Source organism: Dipteris shenzhenensis, chromosome 22, assembly GCF_047967505.1.
Source record: "Dipteris shenzhenensis isolate YYH24624 ecotype China chromosome 22, Dip_SZ_1.0, whole genome shotgun sequence".
In the NCBI taxonomy this organism is placed as follows: domain Eukaryota; kingdom Viridiplantae; phylum Streptophyta; class Polypodiopsida; order Gleicheniales; family Dipteridaceae; genus Dipteris; species Dipteris shenzhenensis.
In genome coordinates, this window is record NC_141617.1 from 48051411 (window position 1) to 48066825 (window position 15415).

General features: G+C 41.8%; 1 protein-coding gene across 7 annotated transcripts in view; it reads right to left on the bottom strand.

Moving 5' to 3' along the window:
- The window catches only part of LOC147888209 (uncharacterized), a 97894-nt gene that overhangs the window by 52347 nt on the left and 30132 nt on the right, over positions 1–15415 (bottom strand). For 5 of the 7 annotated variants that reach the window (XM_087393321.1, XM_087393320.1, XM_087393319.1 and 2 more), the window contains exons 5-7: positions 11971–12075; positions 7634–7721; positions 7450–7533 (exon numbers count right to left, since the gene is read on the bottom strand). In XM_087393321.1, the coding sequence (XP_087249447.1) occupies positions 7450–7533; positions 7634–7721; positions 11971–12075 (277 nt within the window). The remainder of the gene's footprint in view (positions 1–7449; positions 7534–7633; positions 7722–11970; positions 12076–15415) is intronic. The other 2 variants (XM_087393323.1, XM_087393324.1) reach the window with 1 other exon arrangement.

Below are 15415 nucleotides of genomic sequence, written 5' to 3' on the forward strand. Positions count from 1 at the left end.
TTTTGAAAAGAGAATTGTCTCATACACATATGGAAGAGGGTGACTCCATGTCAGTGCACCTCACAAAGCTACAGGATTTACGAGAGCAGTTGCTCAACATTGATGAGATCATTCCTGATTCAGAGATGATTACCACTACTCTGAATTCTCTTCCTGAGTCTTATCTCAGCTTTCATACCTCGCTGAATTTGTCGTTGAGGGGGGGTGCAAATCCTCTCACTTTTCACGAGTTGATAGGACTTCTGCTGCAGGAAGAGCACACCAGGAAAAACATGGCTTCACGAGCAGGTGAACATGCCATGCTCTCAAAATTCAAGCCTAAAGTAAAGGGACAGGCAAAGACTTCAGCAAATCAGCCTTCCAGTGGTTCAGGACAGCCTTCTCAAAAGGCTTAGGGTGATGCAGGTAAGCCCAAGAAGAAGGGAATATGTCATTACTGCAAAAAGCCAGGTCACTACATTGGAGAATGCAAGAAAAGGCTTGCAAAAGAAAAGAAAAACAGCTCCGGTATGGCTGTCTCAGATTCAGCTCCTCATGCATCTGACAATGAGCAAGCTACAGCCAACTTTGTGGAGCACGACTATGCCTTCTTGTCTTGCATTTCAGACTCTCAGTTGGCTGCTCAGGATAGTACAGCCACTTGTAATGATGACACTTATGCTTTTCTGACATGCAGTGATGATTCTTCCAAGGACGCATCAGCTTTCACTGTCAATGAGACACATAATACATGGTATTTTGACAGCGGTGCCTCAAAGCATATCACTTCCAGGAAGTGTCTCTTCACATCTCTGCATCCACCACCTGTTGGTAAAAAGGTCACATGTGCCAACAACTCCTCCTATTCAGTCCGTGGTACAGGAGAAGTTGAACTTACAGCCATTGATGGCTCAACATTCAGAATTTCTAATGTCTTGTATGTGCCTAGTATCACAAAAAATCTACTTTCAGTGTCCACTCTTAACAAAGCTGGATTTCAGGTCATTTTTGAAGATGACAAGTGTGCAGTCCGTGATAGAGAGCATGACTATGCCTTGAGATTGTCTGGCACTCTGTTGCGTGGTCTTTTTCAGCTTGACATGTATGAGAAAAGACCAGCACATGCTCTTACAGTTTCCACTCCTACTGCTGCTATGCAGAATGCGGAGTTATGGCACGCAAGATATGGACACATGCATTATGGCAGCTTGATGACGCTTCAAAAACATGCCATGGTTGATGCATTGCCTCCTCTTGAAACACCTCCTCCACATTCTTGTGAAGGGTGCATTCTTGGTAAAATGCACAGATCTCCTTTTAAGAAGGATGGATCAGTTAAAGCTGTTCGAAAAATACAGCTTATACATAGTGATGTCTGTGGTCCCATGAGGACTCCATCATTGGGTGGTCATCTTTACTTTGTCACTTTTATAGATGACTACTCCAACTACACTTGGGTTTATGGGCTGAAACGCAAATCAGAAGTGTTTATGGTCTTCAAACACTTTGCAGCCATGGTTGAGAATGAATCCGGACTCAAGATACAGACATTACGCTCTGATAGAGGAGGGGAGTACTTGTCTGTAGATTTTGATGCTTTTCTGAAAGACAAGGGCATTGTACATCAGCTTACAGTGAGGCTAACTCCTCAGCAAAATGGGAAAGCTGAGAGAAAAAATCGTACTCTTATGGAGATGGACAGATGTATGCTGAAAAGCAAAAAATTGCCTCACAAATTTTGGCTTGAAGGTCTCATGTGTGCCAATTATGTTTTAAATCGGGCACCCACAAAAGCTTTGAAGACCAAGACTCCCTATGAAGTTTGGCAAGGGAGAAAACCTTCTGTGGATCATTTCCGTGTCTTTGGATGCCTTGCATATGCTCATGTGCCTGTTGAGTTCCGGCATAAATTGTCTGATAAGGCAATCAAATGCATTTTTGTTGGGTACAGTGCAGAAAGCAAGGGGTACCGTCTCTACAATCCTGTCACACGCAACATCATTGTCAGTAGAGATGAAATATTTTCAGAAAATTCAGCTCACACTCAAGCTGAATTTGATATGCCTTCTTCTTCCGGTGATGTCTTTGAGGGGTTACTACCCATTGCCTTGGGTTCCCCTGCTGATATATATGATGAAAATCAGAATTTTCAGATACCTCCACATGCTCCGATTCAGCCACAAGATGTCATACCACCTCCACAAGCCATGGAAGAGGTTGTTCAGCAAGAAATTGCAGATATACATGCAGCAAAAACAGTCCCAAATTGGCTGTTACAGACTCTCAGGGAGAGTAAAATTGATGCTCCATTACCTGGCAGAACTCGGAGTACAGTAAGGCATGGGGGAGGTGCTCTTTCAGTTGAATCAGCTTATGCAGGTACTCTTCTTAATGAAGAGGAACCTGAAACATTTGAAGAGGCACAGGATAATGTGCATTGGATGAATGCCATGCACGATGAGTTGCAATCCATTAAGAAAAATCAGACATGGGAAGTTGTCGATTTGCCACCAAGTAAACATGCCATAGGTACACGGTGGGTTTTCAAAGTTAAAAGAAAGCCAGATGGCACCATTGACAAGTACAAGGCAAGGCTGGTCGCAAAAGGATATGCAGAAAAAGGGCATAGACTATGAGGAGACTTTTGCTCCTACATCCAGAATGACAACCATGCGGTCAGTCATAGCAATGGCTGCCAATTTTCAGTGGAATGTTCATCAGTTGGACATAAAAACAGCCTTCCTTAATGGAGACTTGTTGGAAGAGGTTTATGTCAAACAACCTCCAGGCTTTGAAATTGCAGGTAAAGCACTTCAGGTATGCAAGCTGAATAAAGCTTTGTATGGGCTGAAACAGGCCCCACGTGCATGGTATGCAAAGATTCATGCCTTTCTGACTAGCAAGGGGCTGCACAACAGTCCAACTGAAAGCACCCTCTACATCAAGAAGGATGGGGGGGATATTTTAGTCATCATTCTTTATGTAGATGACTTACTGCTCACATGGTCAAATAAAGATAATATTGCAGATTTTAAAGCTGAATTGCAGACCACTTTTGACATGTCAGATTTGGGGCTGCTACACTTTTATTTGGGGATCCAGTTCACTCAAGAGCAAAGTGGCATCGGTATGTCTCAATCCAAGTATGTGCAAAAACTCTTGGACAGATTCAACATGCAGGATTGTAAGCCCATAGCTACTCCCATGGAGCCAGGGCTGAAGCTTACAATGCATGAAGCACGTGAATCATTTGATGTCACACTCTACAGTCACGCCTGATATTCAGTTTGCAGTTTCTCAGGTGAGCAGATATATGCACAGCCCAAAGACTATGCATTGGCAGGCTGTAAAACGCATCTTCCGTTATTTGCAAGGTACCAAGTCTTTTGGCTTGATGTTCCCCAGGGGGGGTGACTTGCAGATGCATGCCTACAGTGACTCAGATTGGGCTGGAGATTATGACACTAGGCAGTCCACAAGTGGCAATTGTTTCTTTTTGGGCAAAGCTTGTATTTCTTGGTTGAGCAAGAAACAATCTACAATGGCTACCTCTTCATGTGAAGCTGAGTACAGGGCAGCTTTCACAGCGACAGTTGAATGTGTTTGGCTGCGTCGTTTATTTGCTGATCTTCATCTTTCATTGGAGGGTCCTTCTCCAATTCTCACAGATAGTCAGAGTGCTATTACAGTGGCAAAGAATCCTGTGTTTCATGCTCGCACGAAGCACATTGAGGTTCACTATCACTACGTCAGAGAGAAGTTGCATGCAGGAGAGATCAGCATGATCTATGTGTCAACACATGACAATGTTACAAACATTTTCACCAAAGCACTTCCACATGAAAAGTTTGAGTCATTTCACAGTGCCCTGAACTTATCTCCTTTTGGTGATTGATCATTTCCTTGTACATGACATTGGCACTGCAGGGGGGGTGTTAGAATTATTGCTATAATTTAGCAGTGACCAATGTAATGTAATAAGTAGGTTAGGGGCACTTTTCCCTCACTTAGAGGTTTTTCCCCCTAACCACACTTGGTTCACTAAATATGGTTAGTAAAGTGATAAGGTTTTGTAACTTAGACAAAACCCATCACTCCATTCAGTTGTAACACACTCATCTAATAGCAACTACGTTTTTCAGCTCTCACACTCTCCTACTCAAGTTCTCACCTTTGCTCTCTCTCCCATTCTCACACTCCATCCCTCCATCCTTCTTCTCTCCACCATCCTCTCTTTAATCTTACATGTAACCTCTCCATCCTCCTTCACTTCTACCTCTGATCCTCTAGGCTCCTTCCACCTCTCCATCCTCTTTTACCTCTGAGCTCTCCATCCTCCTTCTACCTCTCCATCCTTTCTCACTTGTGACCTCTCCATCCTCCTTCTCACCTCTCCATCCTCCGCAATGCCGAGAGATGCTTATTGGGTCCATGTCTCCCTCCTGGATAGTTATAAAGGAGGCGGTGGCTCCAAGAAGTGGAGATGCAACTATTGCGGCATAAGCAAAACGGGGTCTGTCACACGAGTGAAAGACCATCTAGCAGGTGTTCCCAGCAAGGATGTAGAACCTTGTGAGTTCGTGCCTACTCCAGTGAAAGGTGGCCTAACAGAATGGAAGCGTGTGCGTATGGCAGCCTTGGCTGCAAAAAGTGGAGGGCAAGGGCTGCAAGATGAAGAAGAGGCTGCTGACACTAAGCCATTGGATTATGCCAGCACATTGGAGAAGCAAAGAGAAGTAGAGGGGCATCAACTACATCGAGCGCGGGTCCTAGTGCTACAAGAACACCCTTGCCACATGGATCAATTAGTGTGGATGCTAGTGCGGGAAAAAGAGGATCACTGCAAAGGTCCAGCATTCAAGCACGCTTGCAAAGCAAGCAGTGAAGGAGGCCACTAGTGAGCTCACAAAGCTCTTCATACAGTGTGCAATACCCTTTCATGTGGCGAAGACTACACGATGGAGAAAGGCCATGAGAAAGAAAGAAAGAAAGTTTATTAAAGTCTTCAGGAGACCGTGAAGGTCTATGAGACTAAAGATAACTGATACAATGAGCATAACGGTGGCGGTCTCAAAACGGGCCAGCCAAACGTTTCTACAAAAAAAGAGGTTATGAAGGACGGTGTGTCTAGTCCTGATACAAAAAAATATGTGTCTACCTCCAAATGATACAAAAAAGAAGGGGGGAGCACCAAAAATGGGACAGAGGGGAGAGATACAATATATATGTGCAGGTGGTGATCGTCAAAGACCAATCATAGAGGGGCCGTCAAATGGGAGGCCGGGAAAAACCATGCGATAGATGATTGGCCTCTGACGTCACGCGGCCTAGTCGAGCTCGATCGTCGGGGGCGGCGGGTGGCCCTGTGGATGAGGGCAACGGTAAACCCGGTGGGGCGGGCAGAGAGCAGAGACGAGATGTCATGGACCCGGATGTGTGAGTCTGTCCGCTGGCGCAGCTATCGTGGCTCTAGCTCTAGCTCTCGCTCACGTCCGCGTCGTCGGCTAGATTGAGGAGAGGTATCCTATGACTGGAAGAAATCAGTGATGGGCCGCTAGGTGTCCTCACGCTGTGTGTGCTGCACGTGTCGCCATGCTCGGAGAGAGGTATCTCGGTGGTGAGTCATCTCATGTAAGAAAGCGGCTAGGCATCGCTGATCCGGGAACTACAGCATGTGTGGGAGGGGGCCAAATCCATCGCGGAAGAGGCAGTGGTGCCGGCCTCGAATGGCATAATAGATAGGACATCTGAAAGCAAAGTGCTCCTCCGACTCGATCTCCTGCAAGTCGCAAAGTGGGCATGTGGAAGACCAAATGAAGCCCTTGAAAGAGACTTGGAAAAAATATGGATGCACACTCTTATGCGATGGATGGTCAGATGCACGCAGGAGGAATGTGTACAATATTTTAGTGTCTTTTTGCAAGGGAGCCATGTTCTTGAGAGCCATAGACGCTTCCACTGCAGGTACAGTGATTACAGGGTTGTATATTTGGGAGCATTTACGGGCAGCCATTATGGAGATAGGTGTTGAGCATGTGGTGCAGGTGGTGACAGATAATGGCAGCAATTGTGTGTCAATGGGTGCCATGTTAGAAGATGAGTTCCCTAAGATTGTGTGGACACCCTGTGCCTCACATTGCCTTGATCTTTTGATCAAGGACCTAGGGAAGATACCTTGGATTGATGCCATCTTCTCCACAGCCCACAGTATCGTGAAGTTTGTCACGAAGAGACCCAAAGTCCTCAGCATCTATCGGGCTTACAGTGACCTTGAGCTATTGAAACCTCCAGCCACAAGGTTTGCTTACATGTTCATAGTGGTGGAGAGTTAGTCCTATGTGACACCTAGGACACTTAGTCCTAGGGTCTACCTTCAAATACTTTGTACTTTCATTTCTATTATCTAGTTGACGTGACAGTTCATCTCCCTCGACTCTTGTACTTGCTCTCATGCTCATCGCCCCTACAATAGGGACATTGTACATAGTGTGTGCACGCTACCTTCAAATACCTAGTCTGTGTGTGTCTTAGATCTATTTGCTAGATACCCTCATGATAGTCCATGTCTCGATACCCTCATGATTCCTATATATACCTTTGTAAGACTAGAATAAGTCCAATCATACAAATTTAGATTTTTTGTAGTCCAATCGTACAAATTTAGATTTACCCTCATGGTTCCTAGCCTAACCATTACACAGCTTGAGAATAGCATCTCTTACATTACCTGCATCAAACGAGATCCGGTATAGGTCTGAGCATCAGTGAGTTTGAAGATGGACACTAGGTTCCATACACTAGCATGCAACTCTGGTTTTTACACTGTTGGGTACTCAAAATAGACATAGAGAGTGCCTACATGCTAGCTTCAGATACCTCAGTCTGTGAGAGGTTAAGGGAGATTTCCTTTCCAGAATTTCAGCCAGATTTCCTTTCAGTCTTTGCAAATCTCTCCTTTCAGCATACTAATCTCCTCTTCTACTCTGTTTTGGTTGGCTATGAGCAGCCTTTCAGCCTCCTTCTGAAGCAGCTTATGCCCCAGAGTTTACTGGAAGATCCCCTGTGGGGGTTATTTGTGGATTTGGCTGAAAGAAAGAGCAATCATGCAGCTGTGTGCAGAGCTCATGTCAGAACTGGATTTAGCTTCTAGCAGGTCTGGCGCATGAACATCTGAAATATGGGAATTTGCAGTATGGTTAATGCTCTTTGGATGACATGCTTTCTTTCTTCTCACAAGGTTATTTTGGTAGAACTTGCATTAACCTTCCAGTGAGCATGACAAAATCCTGGTGTTGCAAACTGTGCTTTGCTCCACCTCCAACATCAACCTAAGCCTAAACTCATCAATGTAGTAACCCACACAGGCGGGCAGCCCTAGTTAAAGGGATAGTTAACCTTTAGTCTTAGAACCTTGCCTCTGCCCTAAAATTCACAAAGACCAAAAGAAATGCAAAATCAAATGGACAAAACCTTGCTGGATCTTGCATGAACAACAAGAAACTGGGTTGTATCCTTCACTGGAGGAAAAGATGCATCACCACTTCCATCCTTGCTCTACACATCGATCACAAAATGTTAAAGTCTTTAGAAAGGACATGAAGCAATGGCGTGGGCAATTAGAATGGTAAAGTAACAGTAATGAAAAGAGCCGTACTTTATCATACATAAAAAGATTTCCATCAGCATGAGCCACAACGAAGCGGCCTTCTCCTTGAGGAACCCAAGCCACTGCTGTGCACCGACTTGTAAGAAAAAAAACACACAAACAAGAAAAATTGTTTACATCAATGGAATCACTCATTGTAGGATAAAGACCATAATCAGTCTTACATACAAAACGTTGAGCTGAAGCATGGCAAAAAAAGACAACAGAACCAGCATTTTGGGATTCGTAAGTCAGATACTAGAGTACAAGACATAACAATCCAAATAGCTCCTGCCTCAAAATATCAACAGCAGCCACGTGAGACACACCTTCCCAAGAGCTTTCCAAAGATGGTCACAATTTCCAATGCATACTTTCCACATTACCATTGACTTCAGATATTCAGACAAGTTAATGGTGAAAAAAAGAAGCAGGGTACATTGATCATATAACCAGACAAAGCGGCTAAGATAGAAATAATGACCACGATTGTATAAGGATGCTATTAGAGGTAGGAGTCAAAGGTATGTTGTAATGGTTTTCTTATAAAATATTATAGAGCACTTGTAACTTTTAGCATAAGCTTGTGCAAGTTCTATGTCCTGAAAGGTCTAATGGGCCTAGTGAGCAGCTTTGAAAGAACCCAATGACGGGATCACCTCAGGATAGTACAAATGGGATCAACTTCCATTCAAATAATAAAAGGGTGGTAGCAAACATTGTGATAACTTGCAACACACCTCATCCTCTCCAATGATGTAAAAGTCTCTCTAGAAACAATTACTCATTTCAAGGAAGTTCTTTATTTGAGAGGCATATGCTATGTCGTTCTTCTTCCATACACTGACGAATTCATACACAATGTGTATGCTTAATATATGTCATCGGCAATATATGTGTTGATGTTGCAAGCTGGGACAATCATTGTAAAGGGAGGGTTCGCTTAGCAGCAACAAGTATTCCCACACTCTATCATTGAAAGCTATTTGAAAATCCATTACCCATAATGTGTTAGCATACTTAACAGTAATTTGGTAAAAGGACAGAAAATGGTCTTAGGACACTTTTATGTCCTGTTAACTTAGCCACTTCCTAAAATTATACTAAGGCATTGAGAAAGTATTTGGGGTTTTGATTATTGACCATAATAGCTTATATGCAAACAAAAACTTAGAACTCGTATGGGACTAGAACTCACACCTATGACTTTTAGTTTTACCAAAAAAAATAACATTGAGTTGTCACCAAAATTTCAAGTTGTTTTCTCACTTTTAGATAAAATGGACACACTTCATGATTAAAATGACTTCTTTCATAGTTTTTAAATCCCATAGTCTAATAATAGCTATAACACGCATGTTAATTGCTTTTGGAGCTAGGCAATCATACTATGATTTAGGGACTCGGAATTAAATTTTGTGAATACTGATATTTAGGCAAAGTTTGATCTTTTCACATTATTTGACATGTATAACAAGTTCCAAACTCAAGCATACTTTCTATATGTCTTCAATATGACATTATGGAGTACCATGAGTTTTAAGGGGACCTAATATGATGTAAAACATCAAATCAACTTCAAACGTTATTTTGATTGTTGGTTATGCTGCAATTTATGCTGATTTCGAGATACAAGGATTAAAGGAACCTTCAAAGGTCTAGATTAAACTTATAGAGTAACATGATAGCAATAGAAAATTCTTATATGTAGAACGCTTATGCATACTTCGAAACTATAAAAGCAAGATTTGCTGTGAAACTTATTCTGAATGTTGGTTGGGTAAAAAACAGTGTTTTTAATTTTCGTGGGCACTTTGTAACCATGTGAACTGCTTTTTTATGTTCCTTATATTTTTTAAAAATAATCTTATGAGTCTACCTTAAGCTCAAGAGAGGGAATCCTTAAAAAATGTGTCAAGGTTAAGCTGTGAGTTTTTTGCCAAAACATCAAAAGGACACCTTTATGTCATGTTTTGCTACCAAACTAGTGTTAATCATGGTCACACGTATTGCATTGTTAGCAGCCTTGACATTCTTTATCATAGCATTGATGTTTTTGGAATCTTTATTTGAAAAATGCAATACATTACACTTTAGCATTCTTAATCCTATTCATGAGTGTGAAATGCATGAACTTGTATGGTTCTCTTATACATTAGAGGAAAAAAAAATTTATATATCTTTGTAAGACTAGAATAAGTCCAATCATACAAATTTAGATTTTTTATTGTTCTAAAGACAAAAAATATACACTGAAAATAAAAGAGAAAATGAAAGAGAAGAAAAAAGAGGTAAACAAAAACTTTAATGAAAAACAAAAGGAAGACATACTTAGCAAGCAAAGCAACACTTATTCGTCATCAGTGACCAAGCATAAGCAGCTATACTGGGTTTCTAAAGACCCGCGGAGTCTCTTAGTGCTTACTAAAATACGTCAAATGAACAAAAGAGAAAGAAAACAAGAAATAAAGAAGAAAGGAAGAAGGTGACTAAGCAAAAATAAACAAGCAAGTCAAGAAACAAAATCTTCCAAAAAACTGGAATTAAACCTCTCTCTCTCTCTCTCTCTCTCTCTCTCTCTCACACACACACACACACACAACACACACACTCTCACTCTCACTCTTATTTAAAACATAAAAGGCTGAAAGGACCCTTTACACTTGTGTATCGCTTCCTACAAAGAGGCAAAATTACAATCCTGACTTAGAAAGCACAAGCATACTCAATCAAACTCTCTTTTGAAACTAAAAGAAAAACAGGCTATTCAGCTCTCCACTTAATGTTTCCAGCATTCTAAACATACCTAAGGCCGATACACCATAGATAAAAGACTTTATGCATACTTTTTTCATTATTTTCCTTGGATTATACCTCGTGTGTAATAGTAAAGTGATCAAATTACTACAATGAGTGGTAATAGACTCCTTAGTTGTACAAAGGTGGGAAAATCTATGGAATTGGGAAGAAATGACTCCATATTTTGCCAAATCAGAAATGTTTGTGAGTCAATGTGAGGCATTTTTATAATGTGTAAACCACTATATTCAGGTTGTTCGCGTTAATCGTAAATATCAACCTCTAATCCTATGGTAGATTGAGAAAGTCTCAGATCTAAGAAAACACAAGTATCCCCTCTTGAAGTGTAGTTCAATTCACAAGAGTCACGAGGATAGATTCTTTCTCCAAAAGCACAAGCGTATTTGTACATAAAGTCTTGAAAGTTAGGAACATCTAGAACAAATAAATCATCTATAAAACGCCTAACTTGGCTAAGCTTATGTAAAATGATAGGGCAACTGAAAAGATAAGAGTTTGCTAAAAAGACTGCACAATTAGTGCCCATGGGGATCCCTATAATTTGTTGAGACAAAGAATCACCTATTGTGATGTAAAGATTATCTAAAAGAAAATCTATCCAAGAGCAAACATCTTCAACACTTACTACCTTTTTGTACCTTTTCTTTTTAGAACCAATGTCATGATCTTTATTTTTTAGCCACAAAAAGTCAAAGCATAAGGCTGTTTTCTCAACTTTTAGCACTTTGCATCTATCTTTGTCAAATCTCAGCTTGAAAACTTCAGCCACTAGCTTTTTTATTCTAAACTTCAGGTCTTCTAGCTTGATCTTTGTGTAAAGCGTGGTAAAATCAAAGGTTTGAAGGAGAATAGGAGACTCTTTTTCCTGATTGCTTCGAGAGGAATTAAAAAATTTTACAACAGGAATCACTACTACAGAGTCATTTAAAATCCAGCTTGAGTGCGAGGGGACATCTGAAAATTGTTGCTTTCCTTCGTTATACAAAACAGTGATCTAAAAGCACTAGAACCCTTATAAATCAGAGAACCCTTGCTCAGGATTGAGAGAAAATATAACAACTAAAGGAAGATAATTTGCATATCTGAAATTTGAAGTTTATACGTAGCTGAAATTATACTGCCTTGTCAATAACCAGTTTATATATACTCATAATAACTTAGCAAACTAAGTACCCGGCCTTCTTGATCAATTGAGTGTTCCTGTGGGGTAAATGCATGGGTGTGAGAGGTGTCATATGAGAGGTGCCAGATGAGTACCATAACTTGAAGACATCGGTACATATATATCAAATGGTAAGCACTTGACATTGTGGAATAGAAAAGGGCTTCATATAAATGAGAACTGCAAATCAAGCTCAAAAACACAGAATTGACAGAATGTAATACATTGAAACAAAGGAGACCTCATATGAGGGCCAAAGGGGGACCCCCATCCAGAGAAACACAATCTTAAATATACTCCAGTAAATTCTCAGGACACCATTGGCCACTTCCCTCATGCACACTTCACATTTGGTTGCAGATACCTCATCAATGTCGCTTCAACCTTGCTCCCTTTCACAAATGAGTGAAAGATTAGCTGTAATGTGGCTGTTTTGCTTATTACAGCAGCAGAAACTCCTTGAATAAGGCTGCAAACGGCGAGCAAAGCCGATACAACGATTAGATAGTAAGGGCACACCTACGGGTCCCATGCAGGCCAAAACTTCACCAAACAACAAGTTTCAGTTGGCCATAAACACAAGCTGATAGCTTCACGAATGGCATGCAGTACACAAAGAAATTTTATCCTTTCAGAAGAGGAGGCAGTAAATGATGTTAAAGCACTAAAACAACCCAGACAAAGATGCAAACACATAAAAGAGAGAGGGCAGGTGAGTTTGTTGTGAACGGAGGAGGACTATTAATAGCAAAGGGGTTGCAAAACCGCCAGCCCAGTGGATCCAAAGAGTCAAATAAAAATAAAACAAGACAAAAGCAGAACTCCGTGTGCAGACACTCACCAATCCTTGCTCTAAATGTAAGGAATTATGGAATGAGTCTTTGCAAGTAGTGCCACAAAGAGATGAAGCTCCAATGCTGAATTACGAGCTAGCAATGCCAAAGATGACAACACTCAACGGAGCTGCCTTTGGGCGCCAAGGGATAATAAAGCGAGGGAACAGAGAGCGACAGTGTGCCTTTCTATAAAGACTTGAGCCAGTTTAAAGCAGCTCTTCCTTGTTTATACAAATGTCCTTGAGAAAGGATGTAGGGAGAATTAAGCCGTCCCCTCCAAATAGTGCCATTATGTTCCAATAGGGATGTGGCTTGTGTTAGAATGGAAGAGAGAAAAGGCGAGAGAATGAAGCTGAAGCACAGCAACACAAATGAACTACAAAGCTAGGGTAGTCATAGAGACAAAACCCTAGGATGGACTCTAACTGGGGTCGAAAGATGTGTGGTGACTTAACTCACCCAACAAACTCAACCTCAAACTGAGGTTAGGGGTTTAAAACTTTAATAAGTCCCCCTAGCCTCTTATTACATAACACTCGCCACTACCTTGGGAAACATAAATTATTCTTACATCCCCCTGACGTGACTATCATGATGTACAAGGTAAACATCAATCACCAAACGGACTTTGAAAGCTTTGAAAAAGCCTCAAACTTCGGACACGGTAATGCTTCAATGAAGAGATCCGCCACATTCTGATGTGTAGGGCAAAAGACCAAGCTGATGTCCCGTGCATGTAGAAGCTCCCTGACATAGTGATAATGAATTTCGATGTGTTTGGTACGCGCATTAAACTCAAGATTCCGCACCACAGCAATGGCACTATAACTGTCAACGAGAGTAGGCTCCTCCAACGATGCATAAAGAACACCTAGCCTCTTATTACATAACATTCGCCACTGCCTTAAGAAACATAAGTATTTCTTACATCCCCTTGCAGTGACTATCATGATGTACAAGGTAAACATCAAACACCAAACGGATATAAGTTTAAAGCTTCGAAAAAGCCTCAAACTTTGGACTCCGTAACACTTCAATGAAGAGATCCGCCACATTCTGTTGTGTAGGGCAGAAGACCAAGCTGATGTCCCGTGCATGTAGAAGCTCCCTAACATAGTGATAATGAATTTCAATGTGTTTTGTACAAGCATTAAACTCAAGATTCCTCACCACAGCAATGGCACTTTAACTGTCAAAATGAGAAGGCTCCTCCAATGATGCATGAAGATCACCCAAGAAATGCCACAGTCAAATACACTCAATTGTGGTTGTGAAGGCTGCCCTATACTCAGCCTCACATGATGAGGTAGCCACTGTACTGGGTCTAGCTTAACCAAAAAATGCACGAGTGTCCAAGAAAGAAACAGTTACTACTAGTGGATTTCCGAGTATCAAAATCACCAAACCCAATCACTATAAGCATGTAAGTGAACGTCACCCCCTGGGAAAGAGCAAACCAAGAGAGCGGGTGTCCTACAAATATTCAAACACATGCTTCACAACCTGCCAATGTAAAGTCTTTGGGCTGTGCAGAAACCTCTTAGCTGAGACCCTACATACTGAATGTCAGGACGTGTGTTGCATAAATAAATGAGGCATCCCACAGCCTGGCTGTAAACAGAGGCATCAAAAGATTCATTGGCATCATGAATGGAATGGACATCTTAAGACCCGGCTCTATAGCAGTAGAGATTGGCTTGCAATTTTGAGGTATGAACCATCCAAGGGCTTACCAATATACTTGGACTGTGATAGGTCATAACCCAATACCTAAGGTTCACGGGCATCATGAACGGATAGCTTAAGCCCCAGCTCCATAGTAGTAGAAATGGGCTTGCAATTTTGAGTCCAAACCGTTCCGGAAGCTTACCAATATACATGGGCTGCGACGGCCCAATACCTCTATCATCCTATATATACTGGATGCCCAAATAGTAGTGAAGCAACCCCAAATCTGACATCTCAAATCTTTGATGTGATTCGGCCTTAAGATCAGCAATTTTTTGCGACATTAGTACTAGTGAGCAGCATGTCATCGACATAGAGAAGAATGATGAGCAAATCCCCCCTTCCTTCCTAACATAGAGGGTGCTCTCATGTGGACTATTATGCATTCTCTAGCTGGTCAAAAGGTCATCTATCCTTGCATGCCAAGCTCGAGGAGCTTGCTTCAAACCATACAATGCCTTTCTTAACTTGCATACTTTGGCTTCCTTACCAAGTTCCACAAATCCAATGGGCTAAGAAAATAGACCTCCTCCTAAAGGTCCCCATTCAAGAACGCAGTTTTGATGTCCAACTAATTGACCTTTCATGCATGAAATGCTGCCAATGCAGCCACACCTAATGATGGTCATAAGAGAAGCAGGGGCAAATATTTCATCATAACCTATGCCTTTCTGTTGTGCATAGCCCTTGGCCACGAGACGAGCCTTGTACCTATCTATGGAACCATCTGATTTTCTTTTGAGCTTGTGCAACCTACTTCATGCCAATTGCCTTCTTGCTAGTAAGCAAGTCCTCCAACTCCCGAGTGTGGTTTTTCTTAATGGAGTCAATCTCCGCTTGCATTACATCATCCACTGCACATTGTCTCGTGCATCAACAAAACTGTTAGGCTCGTCTGCCTCAAGTATGATGCGACCCATGCAGGCTAATAGTAATGGGCACCCTCGGTGTCTCTAGTGCCACTACGTGTACGGCTAGGAAGTGGTGCAGAGAGCTTGATGTTCTCAAGGGTGCGGAGCAACCAACGAGGTATTGATCTTGCTTCTTGCACTATTGTACTCACGTGCTACGGCATCATCAATTTCTTCTTGAGAAACAAGTTCAGCAATAGACTGAACTCAGGCACCACTCGTTGGAGTATCTTGTTGCAAAGTCTTCTTTATTGGCTACCGTAGTGAAACAAAGGGTACAGATTGTATAATCTTGTGACCTAGAAGGTTGTCACTAGTTAGGATGTTAAAATGC